Source organism: Podarcis bocagei, assembly GCF_964188305.1.
Source record: "Podarcis bocagei genome assembly, chromosome: 9".
In the NCBI taxonomy this organism is placed as follows: Eukaryota; Metazoa; Chordata; class Lepidosauria; order Squamata; family Lacertidae; genus Podarcis; species Podarcis bocagei.
Window position 1 is genome coordinate 64,622,957 of NC_138134.1, and position 18,880 is coordinate 64,641,836.

Consider the following 18,880-nt stretch of genomic DNA (forward strand, 5'->3'; position numbering starts at 1 on the left):
ATCTAGACACGGGGCCTGGGACACACTATAAGTAAGTCAGAAATTAGCTTGTTATAACAAAAGGGAAAAAATCTCTACGGAAAACCACATTTTGAAATTTCCTGCTCTCCAGCACCATCTGGTGTTGCATGTTTATAGTGCATTCAAATTGCTGTTTCTTTACCAATGTAGCCGAGTCCTTACGTGGTATTTTTAATACTCTCTCTCTTTCGAATGAGGGGGGTTTGAAACTGTTGCGTTGATTAGAGGTTGATTAGATTAGACTTAGAGGCAACTAAGTCACTGCACCGCAATGTCAGTAGACCTGAGAAAGCACTCTCAGTGTACACACGTATGCAGCAAGCCATTGAGAAGTGCATTCTCAGCACAAACTGGATCATAACCGTTCCAGCTGCTTTAGACTGACAAGAGGGACAGGGGGGTGATATCATATGAACAGCACCCCCTCCCCCAAAAAGGCGCTTGCATCCAGAACAGAGCGCATGTTATCATCCATTGTGCACATGCTCTTCGAAATCCATCAGATTACAAGCCTAAGGAAAATCAGTCTAAGGGGTGGCACTGCCAGTCAGTTGCTCCTCGGTCCCAGTGTTGCTCCTTATAGAACTCAAAGAGGGAGAAGTAGGATGGAGACAAACTTTGAAATGGTTGGCTCTGTCTCCACATACTGTCGGCCTCTTCACCTTCTGCCCTACAAGTCTCCATGGGAACCAGTCTCGCCACTGGGGGGGGGGGGGGGAAGGACCACTCACACCCAAATGTTGACACGAGGAAAAAGGGGTCTTTCCTCCCTTACCCTGCCAGCAATCCAGTCCGTTGTAGCAAGTTCCTCAAGCATTTCTCTCGCTTTCTGAAGATCCACTGCTACGCAGCAGCCAGTCTCCATGGCAGATCTGGGGGTAAAGTTACCATTTTGACACCTTATACAGTGGTGCTTCAGGTTACAGATGCTTCCAGTTACAGACTCCACTAACCCAGAAATAGTACCTTAGGTTAAGAACTTTGCTTCAGGGTGAGAACAGAAATCGCGCGGTGGCGGCGCGAGGCCCCATTAGCTAAAGTGGTACCTCCGGCAAAGAACGGTTTCAGGTTAAGAACGGACCTCCAGAATGAATTAGGTTCTTAACCTGAGGTACCACTGTACAGTGGATGCTCGGGTTGTGAACGTGATCCGTGTGAGAGGCACGTTCGCAACCCGCAGCACCGCATCTGTGCACGCACGGGTTGAGATTCTGTGCATGCGCAAAGCACAATTTAGTGCTTCTGCGCATGCGCCAAAACCCGGAAGTAACCTGTTCTGGCACTTCCGGGTTCAGCATGGTGCGCAACCCGAAAACGCGCAACCCGAAGCATCTCTAACCCGAGGTATGACTATGTAAGAAAATCAAAATAATTTCCTAACAAAACTTCCGGGCGTCTTCTGCATGTTTCATCCCATGCAGTGAAGGCTACTTACCGTGGTTTCAGAAAACTTGCTGCTAAACAAGGAGAGGAAGAAAATATTGCTTCGATTTCTCTGCAGAAAAAGGAGAAGAAAACCAATTTTAAAAACCAGCAACAAGTCAGCCTGGTTACAGGTGTGTTGGATTTCATATTGATGTAAGCACTCTGTCTGGGGGTACCGGTGGATCATTTAGAAATAGTTTAAAATCCAGCTTACAGGAACCCTAGTAATTGCTATGTTAATACTTTTGGATTATGAAGTGTTCCATATTAACATATTAATCCTACGTTTTTGGAAGCAGGTCCCAGGAAGTACGCTTAGGATTGCATTCTAAATAGAGCTTAAATCTGGGATGGAGAACCTGCAGTTCTCCATAGGTTGTTGGCCTCCCAAATTACATTAGTCTCAAACATCATGGTCAATGGTTGGTGTTGATGGGAGTTGTAGTCTAGCAACATCAGGAGGGCCACAGTTTATGCTGTCATAAACAGAAGCAAGGGAACATCCAGTTGCCAACACCCAAGTAAGACTCATCATAAAATTAATTGTCCGCAGCAGGGGTTCCCAAACTGTGGACTATAGACCACTAGGGGTCCATGAGTGTCATTCAGCTGTGTCATTCAGAAATAAAAAATAAGACAGCATCAAGCACGGTGCACTGCAACAACAGGCAGAAAAATATTTAAGTAGTCTCCTGAGACCCTCAGCAATCTTCAAGTGGTCCGTGATGGGGAAAGTTGGGGAACCACACACCTGCAGTATACAAGGCAACTGGTTTACTAAAGAATCCTCTTTGCAGTTTTGTCTGGGGAGCCCCAGCAAAATGGGCAGGGTATGAATAAAATAATAATAATAATAATAATAATAATAATAATAATAATAATAATAATAATAATAATAATAATAATTAGGCTTATACAATAAATTGTAAATCTGTCTAATGTTTTGGGAAGGATCGTTGCAATAATAGAATTAAGAATGCCATTATTGACAGAAAGCAGAACTGTCTACAGTGGCTCTCCAATGATGTCTTAGTTGTAAAGCCTGATAAAAACAGGATTGAAGGTTTATGCTCTGTTTTTTCTCCCGTTAAAGGAAAAGAAAATATAGACTGCAACCTTTTGGCCGTCTGCCGCGTCACACTTTCAGCTGTTGCCAACAACCACTTCTCCATCAGTGCCCTGTCCATCATGCTAATCTTTGGCAAGGTTTCCATAGAGGTGGGTGTATTTGCATATGCAGAATCCTTTGAAACAAAAACACGTCACATACAAAACAAAATGTCATGTCAAAGAGTATCCCCCGGTGTCACATGGCTAATCACTGATAATAGAAGCCTAACAGGGACAGAGATCATCTTCACAGAATTGTAGAGTTGGAAGGGACACCTCCCACCACAAGAGTCATTTAGAGCAACCCCCTGGAATGCAGATGGCCCTTCAACCTCTGCCCATAACCCCCCCCATGAAGGATAGTCCCCCTCCCACTTTCCGAGGGAACCTGTTCCACTGTTGAATAGCTCCCACCATCAGAAAGTTCTTCCTGATGTTTTGTCCAGAAGCGGTGCACAGGTTTGGGATGAGGTACAGGCCGCTCAAATTTGGTTCAAATACAGTGGTGCCTCGCAAGACGAAAAGAATCTGTTCTGTGATTCTCTTCGTCTAGCGGTTTTTTCGTCTTGCGAAGCAAGCCCATTGACGGATTAACGGATTAGCGCTATTAGCGGCTTATCAGCTTATCGGATCAGCTGATAAGCGGCTTAGCGGCTTAGAAAAAGGGGGGAAAGGAAAAAAAAACGCAGGAACTCGCAAGACATTTTCGTCTTGCGAAGCAAGCCCATAGGAGATTCGTTTTGCGAAGCACCTCCAAAACGGAAAACTCTTTCGTCTAGTGAGTTTTCCGTCTTGCGAGGCATTCGTCTTGCGGGGCACCACTGTAGTTTAAAACAGGCTTCCTCAAACTTGGCTCTTCAGATGTTTTTGGCCTACAACTCCCATGTTCCCTAGCTAGCAGGACCAGTGGTCAGGGATGATGGGAATTGTAGTCTCAAAACATCTGGAGGGCCGAGTTTGAGGAAGCCTGGTTTAAAAAATCAGCTGGTGAAAACTTATCTATAGTTAAGAAATAGCTACATCTACAGTTCACGGTTACAGCTGAATACTGGGACAATTCACAAAATGCCATGCAGAATGTGCAAGTGTATCTATAGGTTTCAATATACTCCAGATAGAATTATCTCAGCAATCCTTATAAACAGCCTGGTTAGGAAGCTCAGAATTATTCTTCCCATACTGCACCTGGGGTCAGGGGGAGGAATGTAGAAGCAGAGGAAGCGGAAAAGACTGAACACCTTAGGCAAGCCACAATGTAGTGAGTTCAGGCCCAAGATGTGATTTGAACTCAAGAGTTTCAGCCTCATTATCTTTAGTTATTACTAAAGTTATTATTAGCAGTTCGCCAAAGCTAGAAGTATGCAGCTGCATTATTTTATTTTTCTATGCATTGCTTCCCATAAGCTATCCTGAAGTGCTTTGCAGTAGAATAAAAACATATATAAACAGCTATATAGATATATTTAAAAACTCAAACACACAGAGAAAGCTAAAGAGAACAACAGTACAGTGGAACCTCAGTTGTCGAACGCAATCCATTCCAGAAGACCGTTCGACTTCCAAAACGTTCGACAACCAAGGCACAATAGGAGAGAATCAAGGCGCAATGGGAGAAAATGGAGGAACGTGCCTTGGAAGCCGTTCAACTTTTGAGGCGCGTTCGAAAACAGAAGCATTCAACTTCCAGGTTTTCGGCATTCGGGTTCCAAATGATTTGGCTTCCAAGACACTCGAAAACCAAGGTTCTACTGTACATACATAAAATCAAATCAGATCCAATGCAGATAGCCACTCAACTCCATTGAGAAGGCTTGTTGAAAGCCAACATGAACAAGCTATTTATGGCTTGCCTAAGGTGTTCAGCCTTTTCCTCTTCCTCTGCTTCTACATTGTGCCCCCATCCTGTAGAAAACATCCCAAAGTCAACAGAATATACAGAAAAGGTGAGCCATCTACCTGCGTCCGAAGCACCGTGGCAAAGGTGACGTATGGGCCAGCAAAAATCTGTTTTACTCGGACACCCAGCAATTCTGCAATGAACATGAAAGCGGATCAGCCCTAAGTGCTCAACCCATGTTAACTGGGCTTCTTTTCCTGGTACTTTCCCTTCCCTCTTCTCCTGGGATCATCAAAGCAAATTCTACAGGAACCATTTTGGGGTGTCCATAGAAGACTATTTAATCAGGAGAAGCTGTGCAAGCCCTGAGCCAGTGCCTTAATGCAGCGGCGGACGACCAATAAACTGAGTTTGAATCTGGGGAAGACAGTTCTGTGGGTAGGTGGCTCCTGGGTCAGAAAGAAAGGGATTGGGAACCCATGGCCCTGCAGATACTGCTGGACTACAGCTCCCTGCCAATTGGCCAGGCTGGCTGGGGCTGATGGGAAATGGAGTCCAACGACATCCACAAGCACACAGATTCCACATCCCTGATACAGGATACAGACCACAGTAGATTCAGTATTAAATATACATTATAATAATGAAGAGTATGTTCGTAGTCTTCACAGAGCCAGTTACTTTTCCAAACATTGTTGCTGTTTTTATTTTCTGTGGTGTACAAGTCTTTTGTACAATTTTCAGAAACGCAGGTGGATCAATTAATTTAATTTTTGAAAGAGAAAAGATGTACCATTAGGAGAAACCAGAGCACTGATGTTAAAACATCGTCTCCCGTCGCTTTTGCTAGAAGACGGTCTGCTTCCATTGTGCTGCTGCTGGGGTCCACGTCCAAAAGATATCAGTTGCCCAGAAGCAGAGATACAAACAGTGTGATAGCTGTTTGAGGGGAGAAAAGTGTAAGTTTAATCTGTGATGCACCTTACAGAACATGACTTGAGGTCCAATAGTGAAGCTCTTGTTTCTGTTGTATCAGTTAAATGACCCTTTGTATTATTTAAGACATTCATGTCCCGCTCAGTCATTAGCATTTCTAAGCAGTGTACGTAAAAATAAAGTGTACAGAAAGGTAATTGTAAAATGCTATGTCAGCTCATAGCAATGGATATAATTTTCTGCTTTACAATTCAGAATACTCATTTAAACACCCCCTTCTTCTCTTTCCATGGTTCATTATGCATACCATAAATCCCTGCATATTTTACATAAACTAAACCATTCAGTATTTCATTTTACATCTATCAAAACTTATTTACCCTGTTGAATTTATCTTAATGCTGCCAACGTTTTCAAGAGTACATAATTTCCCCTCATATATTCAATAAACATTTTCCAGTCTTCTCTAAACATATGTTCTCTTATTCTACAAGTCTGCAAGCTGCGCATATTCCATCAGCTTAAGTTGCCATTCTTCTTTAGTTGGGACCTTGCTCGTTTTCCATCATACCAATGGATTTCGACAAGTGTGGTTTTTTGCTTGCCAGGATTTCCATGTCCCATTACAGCAGGGATGGGGAACCTGTAGCCCTCCAGAGCTGGTTAGCCAGCATGTTAATGGTCAGCAATGACGAGAACTGTAGTCTAACAGCATCTGCAGAGACACAGATTCCCCATGATCTGTGCTTTACAATTTCACTGATGTGCCACTTCACTTTCACAAAACACTCCCATCCAGATGAAATTCTGTAGGGTGAATCGGTGTAAGCAGGAAATGAGCTGTGTTCACCAGCTCCGACACCCTCATGGCAGTCTACTAGCTTGCCCCACTTCCTGAAACATATGCAGACACAGCAGAAGTGTCAATAGACAGCAAGCAGGTATTGCATGATGTCAGGACCAAGACCAACGTTAAAAAAGGTAAAGGTAAAGGACCCCTGACAGTTAAGTCCAGTTGCAGATGACTCTGGGGTTGTGGCACTCATCTTGCTTTACAGGCCGAGGGAACCAGTGTTTGTCCGCAGACAGTTTTTCCGGGTCATGTGGTCACCATGACTAAGCCACTTCTGGCGCAACAGGACACCGAAACCAGAGCAGCACACGGAAATGCCATTTACCTTCCCGCCAGAGTGGTACCTATTTATCTACTTGCACTTTTTGGCGTGCTTTCGATCTGCTAGGTTGGCAGGAGCTGGGACTGAGCAACGGGAGCTCACCCCATCGCAGGGATTCGAACTGCTGACCTTCTGATCAGCAAGCCCTAGGCTCAGTGGTAGAGACCACAGCACCACCCGTGTCCCCCGTAAGACCAAATTTACATATGAGTAAAGCTATGGTACATACCTTCCACACACCAGATGAGAAACTGGACCCTCAACTGAGTCAAGTTTTTCGGGGCCAGTCTTTAGGGCTGAAGAACTACGCCCGAGTTGTCCAGCGCTGTCATCTCCAAATGTGAATACACTGCCATTCTATTGAGAGTTTTTGGCAAAGCAGAGTTCTAGCATTAAACTATTATCACTCTTGTTAATAATGCCTATTGCATGTTTCCAGTTCCAAGAAAATAAGACGGTTCAAATTTCTCATTCCTCTTGCAACCCCCCACACTGCTTTTGTAAATTATCTGCTATGAAGGGACTATAGCTCAGAAGTACAGCATGCAGAAGGTTTAAGAGTCAACCCCAGGTATCTCTAGGTAAGGGCTGTTCCCTCACTTTCAGGCACAATCTGGTGCTAGTCGACATCAAAAGGTTTGGGGTGTACTAACCTGAGTGAGCACAGCAGTATGTTCATCTCCACAGCTGACGTAAATCACATCAAGTTTCCTCAGAGCAGCTATTGAGTGCGGTTTAAAGATTTGCTCTGTTGGAGAGGCATATTTGCTTATCATAATGAAATGCATTGTTATGTCCAATATTTTTTTAAAAATGTCATTATGCTACTTTCTGGTCAGATTTCAAATTCACTTCCTATCAAGGGAACCATCACCACTTTAGGCTAGATCAGAGCCAGCAGCAAATTTTGGAAGTCTTTTTATTTTAAAAACTTAATATGCTTTTGTTTTGTTTTGTTTTTTTAAGTGAAAAAACAGGGCCTCAACCAAAGACATAACTATATAGGACAGATGTCATATTTAAAGGTCTGGTGAAGTGGTCTGAACACTAATTTTAAAGGATGCTTCCGTATAGGGGCTTAATATCACAAGGGAGTTGTTGCTAACAGGTTCTCTCAACCAGAATTGGGAGAATCTAGATTAATTGAGGAAAACTATGGCTTATCTTGTGATGCCAACAACACTGTGTGGACACTGGAGAAAGGGGAGTCTTGCATGCATGAGGAGCACCTATTCCGCAACCACCTTGAAGCACCCTAGCTTGCCTACGCTCTGCAGGATGTTGTGGAATCATCAAAACCGCTTCCACTTCAGTTTCCCCCCTCAATAGTCCTCACTTCCTTGGGCAACCATTTCCCGAACCATTACACAACCCGCAAGTGGAAGCAACCAAGAGCTGGTCATCAAGGAAACAGGATTTTAAAGACCATGCTTACCTTTGGGGTCGGCCTGACTCAATCCCAGCTGGTGTGCATTGTTCTTTCCCCATCCGTACACAACTCCGGAAAGGGACAGGGCAAAGCTCTGTGACCCGCCGGCAGCCACTTGAGCCAACGGGATGCCGTCAAGAGCAGAAATTTGCTGTGGCCTAGCCTGGTTCGTGACTTCTTTACCAAGACCAAGCTGGCCGTGAGTGTTCTGCCCCCATGAGAAAACTCTGCCATCTTCATTTGAGGAAGAAGAGGAGGAAGAAAACAGATCACGTATTTACATGGCAGCCTCCTCACAAGCTGGAAAGACCGGCAAACCTTTTTTCGTCAAGGGTACCATTTTTACACCAAGCTGCCTGCTGAAGAGCCCTTGGAAACACCAGAGGATTTCAGGGTCTATTCCAGAGCAGCTTTTCCCAACCTTGACAACCCTTCACCTCCCTTTGGGCTAAAGCTGGAGCTGAGATATCTCTGGTCTGTGGGCCTGGCTAGTCCACCACGCCTCCCCACTTGGCCCCACAAAAGGCCATTTCAGCCATGCCACGTCCACCATCAGGTTTGGGGCAGGTGAAAATAGGTGCCTGCAATGCCCTATGCAAAGCTCTGAGCAAGACAGCAATATGAAAGAGGAGGAAAAGGTCACCTAACATCATTGTGGTGTCAGGTGATTGATAGGTGGGAGGCTCCACCCACCTATCAAGCCCCACCCACAAAGGGTTGGGGAGGTAACCCTTTTGCCCACTAGTCAGGGCCAGTTCCATACTCTGGGATTAAGGCCTGCCTAAGATTCCATTGAAGCCATAGCTCTATTGGTTAGAGCATGGTGCTGATAACGCCAAGGTTGCAGGTTCGAATCCCCGTATGGGCCAGGAGGTTGGATTGGATGGTCCTCAGGGTCCCTTCCAACTCTACAATTCTATGACATTTTGAGACTCTATTATTACAACCAAGCATTAGAAGCAAATCATAGAAATGGAGCAAAGTTTGAAGTGAATGGTTACCTTTCGTCAGGGCTATTGAGTGATAATTCCCGCAAGCAACTTGTATTATTTTGTATTTAGACAAACCATCCACCTTCCTGTAAAAGTTATGGAAAGAAAAGTTTAGATTTTACAATTCAGGAAAAAAAGTATTGAGACAGAATAAATTTATGAAGTCAACATGCCTAGGGTTATATATTAATTAGGGTTATTTATTAAACATGCTTAGGGGAAGCAATCCTATCGTGATTGACACTTTTAGAATGGGGGTTTAGGCATTTAAACAGGTTGATGATGTTTTCTTTTCTTTTTCTTTTTTTTAAAGGGGTTGGCCAATTGGCCTGGCAAATAATGGTAAACTATTTTTAAAGCATTAAAAGAAAGACAACCAGCAAGTTGCTAATGTGCCAATGACAAAATAAATCATTGCTACTTTAAATTAATGACTATAACTGAATGTTATGCTAAATTTCCAGAAATGCAGATGACTCATTGAAGCAGTCGTTCTCTTTAGCTTTTAACAGGAACACCAGGGTCAGCCTACAGTAGTAATATGTATTCTTAAAGAAAATAACAAGCAAAAGGTAAGAGGGAGAAGTAACAGCAACTATTACAAAACTGAAACAAAGTTTAAAGGCAGCTGTGCTAAGCAAGCAATCAACCTGGGAGAAGCATTTCCTTCCCCGGGATTTTGACTACAAGCAACTTTCTCAGTTTTTTCTTATCTGCAAAAAAGGAAAGCCATGTAGTTCGATAGTCGCACCCATGGTTTGCATGCAGAAGGTCCCGGGTTCACAATCCCTAGCATTTCCAGGTAAGGAAAGGTGGGCAGTTTTTGAAGAGGCAAGTACAGCCCAGATCTGAGGCAGAGGAGAGAAAAACTCCCAAGGCTGTCAGGAAAAAGCATAGCTGAAAGGGGATTCGAACTCCCCTTTCCCTGGATGATGTCAGTACAGTCGGACCTTGGAAGTCAAACGGAATCCGTTCCGGAAGTCCGTTCGACTTCCAAAACGTTCCGAAACCAAGGCATGCCTTCCAAGCTGGATGTTCAGGTTCCAAAGAACATTTGCAAACCAGAACACTCACTTCCGGGTTTGCAGCGTTTGGGAGCCAAAACATTCGACTCGCAAGGCGTTTGTCAACTGAGGTACGGCTGTACTCCCACATTTACTACACAACTCTGTTTTGGCAAGCGCTGAGAGTATTACGCACAGTGGTACCTCGGTTTAAGAACTTAATTCGTTCTGGAGGTCCGTTCGTAGCCTGAAACTGTTCTTAAACTGAGGTACCACTTTGGCTAATGGGGCCTCCTGCTGCAGCCGCGCCGCTGCCACATGATTTCTGTTCTCATCCTGAAGCAAAGTTCTTAACCCGAGGTACTGTTTCTGGGTTAACGGAGTCTGTAACCTGAAGCGTCTGTAACCCAAGGTGCCACTGTATTTGCTGCTTACTTTGGAATCAAGCGCTCTTTTAATTCTCCAGTGCCCAGCTGTCCAAAAGCTCCAGCTCCCCACGAGAAAACTCTCCCGTTGTTGCAAACAGCCAGTGAGTGCTCCTTCCCACAGCTCACGTGGACAATGGTCTGTGTTTCCAGCGCTTGGATTTGCTCTTTCAGAGACGGACACATAAAAAAGAATATTCATTTGTATAGCCAGAGGGGGTCATTGACATATTTAAACCGTCTAGAAAGGTAAATGGTGATCACGGTACTTGGGTTCATGAACTCCCCCATTTGTGAGTCAAGATACCCACGGTTTGATCTTGACTTATTTTAGGTGACTATGGTTAGAACCATAGGTCCTCAAGTTTGAAGGCCAAAAGTTACAGCAAGAGTGGAGGATTTTGATCTCAAAAAGGGGAGGGCACGCACCCCAGGCTTGTTTCCACTAATGCTAAACCATGGTTTAACATCTGAACACGCCACTCAATGTGATTTTAAAAAAATGATTAGCAGCCTCATATCTGGTGGTGTTTGGTAATTCTAAGAACACCCCCCCCAAAAAAACCCCACACACCAGTGTAGTTTTGAAACAAGTGGTTAAAATCAGAGCAGTCTTCAAAGGATCAGTCTGCCATCTTCAATCAAAATGGCGTCCACTTGCATCCAAATATAGACAAAATCCTGCTCCAGAAACCATCACGCAAAGCTTGAAGTAATGAATTAGCAGGTGTCCACATGAATAGCAAACAGATGAACAAACAACTTTCCAAAATATATAAATCTATTATTTATTGCACAATCTATATAAAGGGCATTTTTGTTGTTGCAAAGAATAGATATGACGGGTCAACTATCCCAAGCACATACCACCCAACTTTTTGGGGATGACAAAGCAGGAGGACATCCGCACACTCTTTCCGCAAGGCAGATGCACAATTTGAAAACGGAAACAAAGCAAAAAAAAAAGCATTCTAAAAATGTTCTTAAAAAAACAGTGCCCGTGTAAAGCATCTAAAAGCAGTTAAAAACATTATTCCTTTCAGTGATCTCACAAGTTGGCAATTTCAGTGAGACCACAGTTTGGTGCAGGGAAACAAATCAGGTAATGGCCCATGGGGTCATCATCCACTTCTCTAATGCATGTGTCAGGAAGGTAAGAAAGCAAACTTGAAACACAGAGGGGGGGAAACAACCTTGCTGTGCAGATCTGGTGAGAACAACAACAACAACAACAACAACAACAATTTATTATTTATACCCTGCCCATCTGGCTGGGTCCCCCCAGCCACTCTGGGAGGCTTCCAACAAAACACTAAAATACAATAACCTATTAAACATTAAAAGCTTCCCTAAACAGGGCTGCCTTTAGATGTCTTCTAAAAGTTTGGTAGTTATTTTTCTCTTTGACATCTGGTGGGAGGGCGTTCCACAGGGTGGGCACCACTACTAAGAAGGCCCTCTGCCTGGTTCCCTGTAACTTGGCTTCTTGCAGCAAGGGAACCACCAAAAGGCCCTCGGCGCTGGACCTTAGTGTCCGGGCAGAACAATGGAGGTGGAGACGCTCCTTCAGGTATATAGGACCGAGGCCGTTTAGCGCTTTAAAGGTCAGAACCAACACTTTGAATTGTGCTCGGAAACATACTGGGAGCCAGAGTTGGTCTTTCAAGACCGGTGTTATGTGGTCTTGGCGGCTGCTCCCAGTCACCAGTCTAGCTGTCGCATTCTGGATTAATTGTAGTTTCCGAGTCACCTTCAAAGGTAGTGTGGCATCTGAATATAGACTGCATTTTTAATCAAGGCATATATTGGCTTATATCTTGATCAGGTTCCTAAATTAAATGGGCTTAGATTTTCAAAAGTTTCATGCCAGGCACAAGACCAGCTGCTTAGAGAACCTTGACAAGGTTCCTAGACAAGGGGCCCCTTGATTTATAGCAGAAAACAATTCTCAAAGTCGTAAAAAGAAACCGTTAAACTTGAGCCACAGGACAAAAGGCCAAGAGCACGGAGAAGGGGGGAAGTGTAAACTGAAGAGGCTTTTTTCTTCTTAAAAGGCTACCTATGTTATGTACTAAATATATTTGCTTAAATGTAATTATACAAAGGATCTAGAAAGAAAGAAATGTTAAATTCTTATTTCATAGAGTCATATTGCTGTAGGAGACCAGGGGGGCAGATGAGCCTAGCCCCCCTGCCAGAAATGAGACGCCATCCGAGCTATCCTGATATATTAGTTGTCAGACATTTGTTTAGAAACCTTCAAATGAAGGAGATCTTTCAATGTTGATGTGAAACTCAAGATCCTTGACATATGTTTAAGATAAAAATTTAAGATTAACCATTTGTTTTAGAAGGCAATAGGGCAAGGAAGGCAAGAGGTGAGCTGGTAATTAAGATTCCTTGTTGAGACACATGTAAGATATATTACTACTTATTTGTCATTTATAGATGTAACAATATATAGCTCTTTGTGTTCCATATAAGGACAGGAGGATATGGGTGTATCTTTTAGGATTGGTTATAGCAATCAGCCAATAGGAAACCCAACCAGGCTGATTGGACAGAGGCAGCCACAGGAGGAGCAAAGGGGGCTGGATTAAGGGAATATAAGTGCTGGCCATAATGGCAGGAGGCCAGGCCAGAGCTTGGTAACCATATACCACTGTGCCTCTCATTTATTTGTCTGACAAATAAATTATTATTTTAATTTCTCTGTTGCTGCGTTGAATATTTCATTCCAGCTAAGCGTTAACCACAAGCAGGGTGCTACAGTAGCCCCACAAGAGAAAGGGAAATCTTCCTCTTCCTAAGGGATGAGGGCGTAACAAAAGAAAGGCAGTGACCAACAACTAGTAGTTGCATTTGTTCCATCCCTTTTCTAAAGGCAGTCTTGGATTAATTACTCCTTCCATGCTCTTTGTGAAAGCAATATTTTCCAGGAAGGTATTTGCTGAAAAGGATGTGATGCGAAATGGCAAAAGGTCATCAAGCCTCCACTTGCAGAGCCGTCTAGTTTTTTTGTTTTTTTCTGGAAGCCTAATTTCAGTTTGGACAAGTGCCCGGAGCAGACAAAAAAACCTCATTATCTCAAATAACAGGGAGACCAGCAGGTGGCAAGAGCGCGCAGAAGAGAGGAAAGGAAACCGAAAGCGTCTTTGCAAAGCGCGCCTCCTCACCAGAGGCTCTTACAGAAGGATGCGAGTCAAGGCTGAGAAGCGGAAACTGAAACTTAAAGGCGCTCTCAGGTACAGCGGTGACTCATCCCTACGTGGCGGGGAAAGGGCTGAAATATTTTCTCTCGGTGGGCGAGAAGAAGAGCCCCCCACCCCAAACCACTTTAGAAGCAGCCGAGTGGTGCAGTGGTAAAACTGCTAGCACATTTGCTAAGCAAGGTCCGGTATGGGTTCAAATTGGATGGTGTGGACCAGGGGTTGGAAGAGATGGATCCCTTCCGACTCTACCATTCTAGGATTCTATTTAATTTCAAGCCCCCAACCCCGGGGGTGTCCCCTGGTAGGAAGGGAATGGCTTGCGTTTCTCCACAACATCCTTTAGATATTTGCTCCCCTCGCAGGTTTGTGTGTGTGTTTCCAGTCTACAAACAGGAAAAGTTGGAAGGGAGGATCCTTGGGAAAAAGTATTATACACAAAGAGGGACGAATATCCCAGCTCAGTAAAGGGAGGGAGGGGGAAGCTAAGTTTTTGCCTTTGCCAAGGGACGTCTACTTCATTTTTTTTTTTCTTTTTCACCAACAATATTTGCATGCCCGGCCAGGAATGTACGGGCAGCTCACATCAATGCATATATTATTATTATTATTATTAGTAGTAGTAGTAGTAGTAGTAGTAGTAGTAAACCGCCTTCACCCGAGGATCACAGGGCCGTTCGCAACATAAAGTGACAAAATGAAAACGCAAAACAAGACAATAAAACAAAAGCAAAACAAACCAATACACCCCCCCCCCCAAAAGCAGCATTTAAAATACTCTTTCTGGCTTCTTTGGAAAGGAAGTGCAAAGAGGAAGATGCTCCGTTCACTCGACGGGGCGTGTGATCTCTTAGGATCGGGGCCTTCCCTCCTTCTCTTCCCTTTGTGATGGAAAGAGGTTTCCCAGATTTAGAAACTGCGAAGTGAGAAGAGGGTTAGAGATGGTAGAAAAAGACAGGCGCCCCCCCTTACCCTTCGTGTAGTGTCCCTACCTGGCACGTGGGCGCGCCGCTGCCCCGGGGGAAGCCTCCTGCCCAGCTGCCCCTGGGCGTTGTCCCCGCAAGAAGCCACGCTGCCATCGGCCCGAAGCAGCAGCGAGTGCCGCTCCCCGCAGGCCACCAGCACCACCTCCGGCCCGCCGGGGGCTTCGGGGGCCCGACGGAAAGGCAGCGGCTCCGAGACTCCGTCCTCGCCCAGCCCCAGCTGCCCGAAGGAGCCGTTCCCCCAGCAGCACAGCATCGTCGGCATCCTTGCTCCCTCCCTGCCCAACTTCGGTTCAACTTTCCTCCAGCTGGCTGAGCACCTCTGGCGCGCAACTGAGCTATGGGCCTGAATGGTGGCCAAACCGCGCCGCCTCTCCCAGAGGGCCCCGCCCACAAAATATTCGGAGGATCGGAATCAGGGAGTGAAACTTAGAATGACAGCATCGTGGAGTTGGAAAGGGACCCACCAGGGTCATTATTCCAACCTCCTGCGTTGCATCCCTCTCCTTGCTGGAGGAGTACGGAGTTTCCTTTTTACTTGTCACACAGCTCTTAAAACTGCAGGAGGGAGGGATATGAAGACCTTTAAAAATAAATAAATGCAGGTATTGTTGTGTGTTTCCCCCCCTGTTGGCAAGCATACTGTGTTTTAATCTCTTCCACTATTATTATTTTTAATTGATACAGCAAGAAAAGAAGAAAGAGAAAATACAAATACCAAATTACACACCGGAATAACCATAGACACATAATTTTCTTAATAAACGACAAAACATAAATTGGTCTTAACGCTAAAGACCCAACTTCCCGTCTATTCCATATTTTGTTTTCACATTACTTATTGCCAATACAGTGGTACCTCGGGTTAAGTACTTAATTCGTTCCGGAGGTCCGTTCTTAACCTGAAACTGTTCTTAACCTGAAGCACCACTTTTGCTAAGGGGGCCACCTGCTGCAGCTGTGCCGCCGGAGCACGATTTCTGTTCTCATCCTGAAGCAAAGTTCTTAACCTGAGGTACTATTCCTGGGTTAGCGGAGTCTGTAACCTGAAGCGTATGTAACCCGGGGTACCACTGTACACACTTTTATCATAATTAAACTTTTTCTTAATATATCTTAATTCTTATATCTACCTTGCAACTATTACTGAAGTTCCTCAAATGCTGCATACTGTATTTTTAAAGTGCTGCACACCTTAGGTTGCAGTGTGTCAGCCTCCTGCAAGTGCACTGTAACACTTGTTGCTGCAAAAAGTCACACTAACTGATTTTCAGCCTGTTAGGTGGCTGTTAAATGCACATGAGCCTTGTTGTTTTAAGAAGCAAAGCAGTTGTAATTGAAAACTAATAAAAAATATTATTTTAAAAAAAGGAGCAAAGTGGTGTTTTCAAACTATAACCCCACTGTGCTCTCTGCACCAACTTAGCCCCGTGTTAGGCAAAAGATTCCTACATTGTAAGGGGTTGGATGATGACTCTGGGGTCCATTCCAACTCTGCAATTCCATTACATTGGTAACAACTCTGCAATTCCATTACATTGGTACCTTGGTTTACAACCATAATCGGTTCTGGAGGTCTGGTTGTAAACCAAAACAGGTTGTAACCCAAGGTGCGCTTTCGCCAATGGGGCCTCAAAAAAGAGGGGTTGTAATCTCCCCCCCCAAAAAATGGGTTCAAAAAAAGGGACACACACTTCCAGATTTGACGTGGTTGTAATCCAAAACGGTTGTATTCCAAAGCGGTTGCAAACCAAGGTACCACTGTATTCCGTTCTCTGTTACACTCTGCTTTCTTTTCTCCTCATTTCCCACCTCATATCGATTAGTCCCCTTTCCCCACATCTCTTAATTTCCCCTGTTCTTCCCACAGTCTTTGTTTTGGCCCTGTTTCAGTCATCATCCCTATCGCTTGCCTTATTTTACTCTTTGCTGGATTTGGCTGCAAATAGCACACCAAGCTTGCACTCCCACTGGAATTCACACAGTGAGGGAGTCTTAGCTGTGGGTGGATCCTGCAGCACAGCTAGCTTTCGCATCATGCTTGGCTGGCTGCACCTGGCTGGAAAATGAATGCCGCTTTAGGGTGGCCAGATATGGTTGGGGAAAGGGCAGGGCTGTTTGTCTTGCAAACTTGAATGGTTGCACAGAAGGAATTCAGCAGGAGCAGTTTGTCATGCAAAAGACACTTGGTGAAATTCCCTCTTCCACACTCCTCTCAGAGGTGCAGGAGACATCATTAATTTTCCATTTGGCTGCAGATGTGCTCCAGTTGGAGAACAGCCTTTACCAAAGGTGTCATGGACTTTGAAGACGCTCGAATTCAGGACGAAAGGGAGAAATGTGCTAAGAGGAAGGCACGCTTGGCAAACCCTCACCGTGACCAACTCCCTTCCAGATACCTATGTCCCCACCATGGAAGGACGTGTGGATCCAGAATTGGCCTCCACAGTCACTTGCAGACTCACTGTTAAGACTGTGTTCATGGAAGACAATCTTGGCTTTGAGTGATCGCCAGAGAAGAAGAAAGAAGGGTGTAGCTGGGGGGGCAAGGAGGGGCAGCTGTCCCCCCTAAATAAAAATACATAACAAAGTGAGGTTCTGCTCCCCCTAACAAAAGGCCTGCCCGCCCCCAAAATCCTGGCTATGCCCATGGCAGTATGCCAACATTACTGCCTGGAGGCAGAGGAGAAACAGTGGCGATAGTGTCATAAGTTTGTGGGTGCCTGTACTCCCTTCTCTAATTCCAGGGTGCCAAACATTGGATTTAGAATGTTAAAATATAAGGCATGTTTAAAAATAAGGCTGGCTGATGAAGTCATCGCCTGGAGGGACAGGCCATTGAAAAAGCACAAAGAAATGGCTGATGACCCATTAAGAAGGCCATAAGCAGAGACTCTCTGGGCCAGAAAGCAAATGGGGGAAACCCCTCCCAGAGTTAGCAGAGACAAAAGGACAGAGTTTCAGGAGGAAGGGGTAGAACTGCACAAGGTGAGGCAGAATCAGGGCCTGCCTAATGGAAGGGCAAATCCTGATTCTAGCCTTAGACCAGCAGGGTTGTTTTTGTCACTGCACAGTATTTAATGATACATTGCCCCAGCAGAGGGCAGTGCACACCCAAAATATTTCAACTTGGTGGAAGTCTTACAACAAATCCAGCTATTTGCACATTGTAATGCAAGTCACTGAGTCAGAACACGGTTCCACTGAGTTCAAGTTAAATGCAAATGCATATTGAATTGTGGCTATAATCCTGGAGCACTAAAAAACAGTTAAGCCAACTTGAACTCAGTGGAATTTACTTCCAAGTAAATGTGCCCGCTAGTGGGCACATTTACTCGGCACATCTTCATCCTCATGCAACTTAAGAATGTGCATCATCACTTGTTGCACCATCGGCTGGGTGAGGACTGCAGGGCCTGCTCCCTTCCAGGGCCTTCTCCAACTGGCCCAGGGGGCGTGGCCCAGGCCCTTTCTCCCGGCTATAAAGGGACTCCTGCTGCAGGGAAGCCTCGGACCATCGGCTGGGTGAGGACTGCAGGGCCTGCTCCCTTCCAGGGCCTTCTCCAACTGGCCCAGGGGGCGTGGCCCAGGCCCTTTCTCCCGGCTATAAAGGGACTCCTGCTGCAGGGAAGCCTCGGACCATCGGCTGGGTGAGGACTGCAGGGCCTGCTCCCTTCCAGGGCCTTCTCCAACTGGCCCAGGGGGCGTGGCCCAGGCCCTTTCTCCCGGCTATAAAGGGACTCCTGCTGCAGGGAAGCCTCGGACCATCGGCTGGGTGAGGACTGCAGGGCCTGCTCCCTTCCAGGGCCTTCTCCAACTGGCCCAGGGGGCGTGGCCCAGGCCCTTTCTCCCGGCTATAAAGGGACTCCTGCTGCAGGGAAGCCTCGGACCATCGGCTGGGTGAGGACTGCAGGGCCTGCTCCCTTCCAGGGCCTTCTCCAACTGGCCCAGGGGGCGTGGCCCAGGCCCTTTCTCCCGGCTATAAAGGGACTCCTGCTGCAGGGAAGCCTCGGACCATCGGCTGGGTGAGGACTGCAGGGCCTGCTCCCTTCCAGGGCCTTCTCCAACTGGCCCAGGGGGCGTGGCCCAGGCCCTTTCTCCCGGCTATAAAGGGACTCCTGCTGCAGGGAAGCCTCGGACCATCGGCTGGGTGAGGACTGCAGGGCCTGCTCCCTTCCAGGGCCTTCTCCAACTGGCCCAGGGGGCGTGGCCCAGGCCCTTTCTCCCGGCTATAAAGGGACTCCTGCTGCAGGGAAGCCTCGGACCACCGGCTGGGTGAGGACTGCAGGGCCTGCTCCCTTCCAGGGCCTTCTCCAACTGGCCCAGGGGGCGTG

General features: G+C 45.9%; 1 protein-coding gene across 1 annotated transcript in view; it reads right to left on the reverse strand.

Annotated features, from left to right (window-relative positions):
• Window positions 1–14,899, reverse strand: part of LOC308594162 (putative E3 ubiquitin-protein ligase HERC6) — a 29,467-nt gene extending 14,568 nt beyond the window's left edge. Inside the window, exons 1-11 of the mRNA XM_081206968.1 lie at window positions 14,556–14,899; window positions 10,365–10,521; window positions 8,935–9,011; window positions 7,940–8,167; window positions 7,158–7,252; window positions 6,734–6,861; window positions 5,187–5,332; window positions 4,513–4,586; window positions 2,563–2,690; window positions 1,457–1,516; window positions 797–893 (exon numbers count right to left, since the gene is read on the reverse strand). Of these exons, the coding sequence (XP_081063094.1) occupies window positions 797–893; window positions 1,457–1,516; window positions 2,563–2,690; window positions 4,513–4,586; window positions 5,187–5,332; window positions 6,734–6,861; window positions 7,158–7,252; window positions 7,940–8,167; window positions 8,935–9,011; window positions 10,365–10,521; window positions 14,556–14,811 (1,446 nt within the window). The 5' untranslated portion in view covers window positions 14,812–14,899. The remainder of the gene's footprint in view (window positions 1–796; window positions 894–1,456; window positions 1,517–2,562; window positions 2,691–4,512; window positions 4,587–5,186; window positions 5,333–6,733; window positions 6,862–7,157; window positions 7,253–7,939; window positions 8,168–8,934; window positions 9,012–10,364; window positions 10,522–14,555) is intronic.
• Window positions 14,900–18,880: the final 3,981 nt, after the last annotated feature.